The sequence below is a fragment of the Salvia hispanica genome, chromosome 3 (assembly GCF_029641045.1).
Source record: "Salvia hispanica isolate PSC_SH4W2 chromosome 3, Shi_PSC_v1, whole genome shotgun sequence".
NCBI classification, from domain to species: Eukaryota; Viridiplantae; Streptophyta; class Magnoliopsida; order Lamiales; family Lamiaceae; genus Salvia; species Salvia hispanica.
Genome location: NC_142694.1, coordinates 51,027,644 through 51,035,124, shown reverse-complemented (window position 1 = coordinate 51,035,124; position 7,481 = coordinate 51,027,644). Strand labels below are relative to the sequence as shown.

Below are 7,481 nucleotides of genomic sequence, written 5' to 3'. Positions count from 1 at the left end.
AGAATATGACCCTCTATATATATATATATATATATAATTTAATTTATTTTATATATACTAATAAAATATAAATATATATAATATAAAATTAATAGAATATATATAATACATATTATATAAAATATACTCCCTCCGTCCCACATTTATAGTTACATTTAGTTAGGGCACGGGTTTTAAGGAATTGGTGGAGTGTGTAATTAATTAAGTGAGATGGAGGAGTGTGTAATAAATGAAGTGAGATGGAAGAGTGAAATGGTGGAGTGTGTAATAAATGAAGTGAGATGAAGGAGTGTGTAATAAATTAAGTAAGTTGGTTGAAGGTGGGTCCCTAGTTGACTTTTTGGTTTTTTATTTTTGTTTTGGTTTATTTTTGTGTTGATAATGACATTGGGTGTAATTTTAGTGAATAATGGGGTAAAATTTTATGTCCAAATATGGAAAATTTTAAATGTGACTATAAATGTGGGACGGACTTTTATGGCAAAATGTAACTATAAAACTGGGACGGGGGAGTATTAAAAGAATATATGTTATATATATGAACCGAACTGAAAAACCGAAATTTTTGTATTTTAAAAACCGAATCGAACCGAATTTCAAAATTTTGGTTTGATTCGGTTCGGATATTCGATTTTCATTTTTTATTCTCACCCCTAAATATTTATTAATGATGGAATAGTGAATGTTTTTTTTAAAAAAATAACTATTATATTTCATTCTTATCTATTCTCACACTTTAATTATATAAATTGTTACTGAAACTATACAATGCGAAACAAATAAAAATAAATCAGTAAAAAAAATTATTATTAATATAATGGACGTAATAAAATTCAAGTACAGAACTGAAACAAAAAAGAGTTTGCTTTGAAAAAAAAAGGGTAGCAATGTAAAAATATTTGAGCATTAGACGAGATAATTAAATGTATAGTAAAATATTCTATAATTGATATATTTACTAAAATGTCATTTTAGGGTCTGCAATAACCTATATTATTGCCGCATAGTTTTACCATTTTCATAGCTTATCATTTTCTTTTATAACAAAAGTCAGTACATTTATTCTTTTTTTATTATCTCTTATTTTATTCTTTTTTATCTTTCTATCTTTTTCATTTCTTAATTTATTCTTTATTACATAGCTCATTTAATACTCTCTCCGTCCATGAAAAATAACACATATTGTGAATGACAAGGTTTTAATATGGATTGATAAAGTAAGAGAAAAGGGAAATAAATAAGAGAGAAGCAATGTTAGTGGAATGTGGGGTCTATATTATTAGTAAGAGAGAAGAGAAAAATTAGAAATTGTGCTCTATTTTTTATGGACGTGTTGAAAGGAAACGTTTCCACTTATGTGGAAGGGAGGGAGTAATGCATACACAATATACGTATGTTGTGAGTGAAACCAAGACATCTGCATCAGTTTCACTCAACTCGTGAATCATAAAATATAAGAGAGACAATTTTCCCAACATATAAATACTCCCTCCGTCCCGCTTAAGATGACACATTGCTTAGCCGGCACGAGATTTTAGGAGTTATTGGTTAAAGTGTTTAATTGGAGAGAGAAAATGTGGTTTAAGTATTAAAGTAGAGAGATAAAGAAAGATAAATATTTTAATAGGAGTGAGAAAAAGTGGTTGAGTGTATTAATTGGAGAGAGAAAGTTTCTAAAAAAGAAAATGTGTCATCTTAGTTGGGACAGACTAAAAAAGAAAACGTGTCATCTTAAGCGGGACAGACTACCAAAGAAAACATGTAAACATGTTTGTGCCCTTGTATGCTTAAAAACCTGTCATTTGGAAGCAAAAATGTCTTCCAACTCTTTGTCCAATGCCCTCGGCTTTGCCTTATAATCCGTCGACGTTAAGGCGGAGGCCGGTGCCGATGCCGACGAGCTCCCACTTCTCTTACTCCTCCAAAGCCCACTCCATCTCACCTTACTCGATGAAGGGTCAGTTGTTGTACTGCTTCCTTCTCTACTGAAGCTAGACTTTGCCATCTCTCTTATCTGCCTCAGCCACGGCTTCTCCCTCGACCCGGAGCTCCGGTTCCTGCTCATACCATCCCCCTCATTGGGATTGTTGATCGGAAACCTCTTGAGCCAATTCTTGATCAACCAATGAGGCAAGACCAAGAATGCAAATCCAATTGCTGCATGTTTTAGGCCAATAAAAAATGAATTATCAATGGGATCCAACTGCCTGATCTGTTTGAACAATGCCTGCCACGCTTTGATCATTTGTACTAGAAATGCTAGTATGAACACCACCACCATTGCAATCCCTAGCCTCCTCTCGTCGTTAGGGGTGAGCTGTCGGTCCAGGAGGGCGAGGCAGGAGGCGAAGATTGCAAGCTCGCATGTGACAGATATGATCTCAACTAGCTGGAGCTTTTTCTTGATGAATGGCTTCTTGAGCACCATGAAGAAGAGCTGGAACGCAGTGATGGAGAGGAGGGCGATCGTGGGAGTTCTTGACGACCATGTCTCAGAGTAGGCGCCTGCAACGATGCCAAGAGCTACTCGCCTCACGAATTCCAGCAATGTGTAGTAGATCCTAAGGATTCCGAAGAGTTTTTGTATGAAGGGTGCCTCAGCATCCTCTGTTTCGTCGTCTGAGGCAATGATCGTGTCGCCTGGCTTGGTGAAGGTGCTCCCGGAGATCTGTGACAGCATGTATTTAGGAGGGCCTCTTAGATCCTCAAAGAGAGGGCCTAGGATGGTTAAGTATATGGAATTACGTTCGTTCTTCCATGTCCATTGGCCTCTCTTGCCTGGGCCTAATGTGACTCGAATCAGTTCCTGATACCAGTGGAATGTTTGGCCTTCTTGGTGAACCTCTTTGTATTGGAGCAGCTTCCCGAGTGTGATGCCAAAGGTGAGGAATATGAGTAAGCAGAGTAGCACGAACGCTACTAGGCTTAGTATGAGAACGCCCACGATTGTGCCAGAAGGCGTTGCTCCTTACAACGACGATTACAATGTAGCTTCAGATAAGTATGTTTTTTTTTTTTGTGGAAAGTGTGTAGAAGGGCATGTTTTACAACGTACCTTTGATTAGAGACGCTGATGCTTCGCAGATACAAGGTAGTGCTAGTATTAGAAGAAAGATCTCGAATCTTGGGAAAATGAGTGCTCCATAGCTTCGTTTTTCCTTGTTTTCCCTCTTGAATTTTAGGAACATGAGGAGTAGAGCATGGAGCAGTATCAGACCGCCTCCGATTACTGCTAGCCAGAACATGCTTCTGCTGAAATCTCTCCATCTGGAAGAATAAATAGGCATTCATCAAGCTGCAGCAGCAGATTTGGCCTTTAAAAAAAACCGACAGTGCTTGCTTACCCGTGTGAATTATGTGGATCCAAGATGTATTCTGCTTCTGGCATGGCAGTTTCACTCTGTGTCGAATAGCCTCAATCAATACACAGTAGTAAATAGTAACATCAAAGTGAAAGTAATGAGATCTTTACCGCAAAATAGGACGCATACTCCATAGGATTCAGAGGCAACCCAAAAACCTTTGGTGAGTTCACATTTGCAGCTTCTGGTTTAAGGCCATCAAGGAATATTGAGTTGTGGCCTTTGGGAACAAGAATCAGCCGATCCTTAGGTGAAGTTGAACCCACCATGACTGAACGCTGGTCGCCCGTCTCCCATGGGAGGTTGAAGTAGGGAATGCTCCACTGTAAACCTCTTGTAAGCTCATAATATTCGACCGGCAAGGTGACTGATAACCATTTAGACAGTGCAAAGACTTGAATATGCGACGCGACTCTCTGCACCAATTAAGATCACATAAGTATGCTGTGTTTGAGCCTTTTGTCCATCTTATATCATTATTCTGAGATGGTGGACAGTTTCATCTAAGACTAAAGATTATAGAAAGTGATGGAAGATTACAAAAAGATTTCTGGCTGGGTCGGAACACAAGATAGCGCTTGGTTTGGAGTATGCTCCAGCGGATAGCAGACTTGCTGTAGAAACAGTTAGAAAGCCGGCAACCAAGGCTGTAACGCCAAAAGCAGCAGTAGCAAAGTACGAAAGCACCAAGGATTCAACGGGTGCTGAATCTGAAGAGAAAACAGTTAGTGGTGAAAATGGCAAATTTATGGTAATAATAAGAATAAATATTTGAGGCCTTACAGTGCCTGACTTGCAGGGTATTAGATGCTCCATTTCTATTCCCGGAAACATCGGATGTCACATTTTCAGGAATATAAACGGATATGACATCCGTATCTGCGCGTATATGGGCCGTGTAGCTTCTCCTAGTCACCTCTAGGAAGCTGTAGAATGTATAAACAAGAGAAATTTACCATCTGCGGAAAAATGTGTGTTTATACAAAGTAACTATCACCTCTGCAAATGCCCTCCAGAAATCGATACATGAGATGAGTTGAAACCGAACACTGGCTTCATAAATTTGATCATTACTAGAATGATCTTCTCTTTTGTCCGCATGTCACATGTTGTGCTCAGCCTAACAGTCGGTCTTCGAGAGTCTAACACCACATAAAATCAAATGAAATGTTAATTTCCATGGAAAAACATTAGCTGCTGTAGTGAATTTTTCTAGGGGCTATGTTTGGGTTCTTTTGCATACCATAGAGGAATGTTACTGGAGATACAGGAGCAACGGTGGTCCCTTGTCTGGTGATCACCAAGTTCGACTGCAGGCTCACAGTAACGATAGCCATGTTCGACACATTAGTGAGCTGCAAGGAAATCAAAAGGAAATTTCAGTAAGGTTCTAACAAAATAGAGTTCATCCTGAGAGGATGAAAAATGAACCTGGTAGCCAAATCTACGCTGTCCACGGCTACTCCCATCTATGGGAATGAGTGATCCTTGACTTATATCGATGGAGTTCAAGATTTCAGTTGATGAATTCATGACAGGTTCAGTGAAATACAGATACACCTTCAAGAACTTATCCTTGTTAGTTGCCAATACAGTTCTAGTTTCAGTGCCTATCTGAAGCAGCCTTTCTGGTACATGAGTTCTCATGTTCACAAGCACGCTTCGTTTATCTGCAGAGAGAGAGCTACACATTAGTAATGTGAATAACAAACATGATTACACCATAATTGTTTATGATCAAACTCACCAAAATGTATAAACTCACCAAAATGTATAACAAAACTTGAATTATCTGTTCTTACAAATTGGTTTCCGGCATTGTCTGTGCAGAAATCTTTGTCCATTACCAGAATCAAGCGTCCATATCGAACTCTTTTAGAGATGCCTACATCAAGAGAGTATTTCATGTTCGGCTCGATTACTTTGAATGTATCTGGCAAGACCTCTCCAGCACCATAAACAAGAAGCTGTTTTGGTAAGAAAACAACCATGAATCATAATGCTTACAAGCCAAACGAATGCTGAGAGAATAAAACTTCAAACGGAATGAAACATATGGGGGATGCTATTGATTTGTATCCGACCACGTACTCACGTTGCAGGCATTTACAGAAGAGCACATGAAACCACCAGCACATGGCTCACTGAAAGATATGTTCACTGAAACACGAGAAGCACTTGTGAAGTTTGTCGCTCCTGTTATTTGCGCTGTGGGTTTAACCGTGTCTGCAAATTAGAGGCACATCTCAATTTGATACGTAATGAGCAATCAACATGTAACTAAAGATTAGGAATTTAGGAGCACAAATCACTTCTTGATTATGGTCATAATATCTAATCTATTGAAATATATTAGTTGAGGAACTATGAGCAAAATGCAGAGTTAAATATACTTATTCAATGAAAATTTGTCATGATTAAACAGAGTGAGGGAGGTTGCTCAACCAATGGTCCAGTTATAGCTCGCACAGGCAACTCTGCGAGACCCTTTTGTGCACACCTCAAGTGAATGGTTCCCATCTAACAGTCTTGAATAAGATATTCTTCCACCTTCACAAGCTGAAACCTTGCCATGATCCAGCTGCATTTTTTGGTATATGTCAAAAATTATCAGGCAAATCCAATTATCAGAGATACAATTGCAAGAATATGATTAGTAATTTTCTCATTTTCTTCACAAAATAAGAAATTTTATGCAGCCATTGTAAAACTCAATCCTTTTATTTATTACATTTTCACATGGTATGCAAGGACACAGCTAGAACTCATGCATACAGTCATGAAATCTTACATCCCTATCAAGATTCGATTTTTCTTGAACTTCAAATCTTAACTCTTAATATCTAGATTTGTCAAATTCAGGTATCAGAGATTCCCAGTAGAAAAGCTAAAAAATGATCACATATTTCAGTGTGTGTGTGTGAAGTGAGAAAGTGACCTTGCAAGTGGTGGAACAGTCGGAACAGATGCTTGCATTGCCACCGACCACAACTTGGAAAGAGAAAGTGGAGTAATTTCTGTTGGAGAATACATGAGGAGTCTCTAGTAACTTTACAGCCACTTCACAGCTGCTGAATCCCAAACTCAAAATCAGAAAAGCCCAACAATGCACAAGGAAGAAGGAAGAAAATCTTGACCCCATTTTTGCATGAAGATTGAATCTTAGTGATGTTCTAGAGATTGAACATGAGACAGACAGAGCAACTCAGAGTAAAATGAGAGAGAGAGAGAGAGTTTCTCCTTGTGTTATTAATTATGATTCTGAGCCATGAAGCAATGATAGGAAAAGGAGACAGGCGTTAAATTTTTCAATGCATTGTTGCAAACAAGAAAGTGACACTCATTCAACAAGACAGAAATGGATTGAGACTTTATTGTTATTTTTGAGCCTTTAAATTTTCCATCTGTTTGTGAAGATAGGCAATTAGGCCTAGTAAAAGAACTCAGTTCGGCCGGATACAGTGAAAAATATTGTTGTTGTATTTTCTCTTCACTGCTTCCTTGATCGTAGCCATCTGAATAATCAATCAAACTACGTGCTTCGAATATTATCGCCGTTATAAACTCTCATTTTTCTACTCCAATGTGGCGTCCTAATATGTGGCTTGGAATAGCAGCTTGCTTCACTTGCAAAATTTTAATATTGTTGAAATAAGAAAGTTTTATAGATGGGTGTATTGGCCTAGTGGCAAAATAGTTAGTGACCGAGACCATATTACCTTCGTGTAAGTGTTATATACTTCCTTAGTCCTAATAAGAATATATTTTAATTTCTCTCAACAATATATATACCCAATCACTTTTTCTCTTCCCAATTAAATATTTAAATTTCTTTTACTATCAATGTAATACATACAATCACCTTTTTTTCTTTCCAATTAAACACATTAAGAGCATGAATAACCCTGGCCCGGATTTGGGCCGCAAGTCCCCTCCACGTCATCATTCCCTCAAATTAGGGGTTCCATGCCACAACTCCATTAACACCGCAGGCCACAACTCGGGCCACAACTCAGGCCACAACTATTCATTTCACAATATATTTTAATCGTAAAATAGAATACGTTGAACAATTAAAACCGGGAAAATTCATTGTTCAGTCAGAAAATAGGAAAAGAA

General features: G+C 38.0%; 1 protein-coding gene across 4 annotated transcripts; it reads right to left on the bottom strand.

Annotated features, from left to right (window-relative positions):
• Positions 1-1,630: 1,630 nt before the first annotated feature.
• On the bottom strand, positions 1,631-6,710 carry LOC125217109 (uncharacterized). 4 transcript variants are annotated; one of them, XM_089068306.1, is made up of 13 exons: positions 6,301-6,710; positions 5,808-5,943; positions 5,458-5,588; positions 5,110-5,329; positions 4,794-5,032; positions 4,606-4,717; positions 4,360-4,504; positions 4,146-4,288; positions 3,903-4,072; positions 3,473-3,778; positions 3,345-3,400; positions 3,056-3,267; positions 1,631-2,967 (listed from the first exon to the last, which is right to left on the bottom strand). In XM_089068306.1, the coding sequence occupies exons 1-13, from the start codon at positions 6,502-6,504 to the stop codon at positions 1,799-1,801; spliced, it is 3,243 nt and encodes a 1,080-aa protein (XP_088924432.1). In that variant the 5' UTR covers positions 6,505-6,710; the 3' UTR covers positions 1,631-1,798. The 4 variants fall into 4 exon arrangements, with proteins under 4 accessions (XP_088924432.1, XP_088924433.1, XP_088924434.1 ...); XM_089068307.1 differs by having other exon boundaries at positions 5,128-5,329; positions 6,301-6,708; XM_089068308.1 differs by lacking the exon at positions 6,301-6,710 and having other exon boundaries at positions 5,756-5,939.
• Positions 6,711-7,481: the final 771 nt, after the last annotated feature.

Coding starts and splice junctions, on each gene's coding strand:
- LOC125217109 (XM_089068306.1), bottom strand. CDS start 6,504: ATGGGGTCAAGATTTTCTTCCTTCTTCCTTGTGCATTGTTGGGCTTTT. Junction 5,589..5,807: donor GAGCTATAACTGGACCATTG/GTTGAGCAACCT, acceptor TCTAATTTGCAG/ACACGGTTAAACCCACAGCG. Junction 4,505..4,605: donor TCCAGTAACATTCCTCTATG/GTATGCAAAAGA, acceptor ATGTGGTGTTAG/ACTCTCGAAGACCGACTGTT.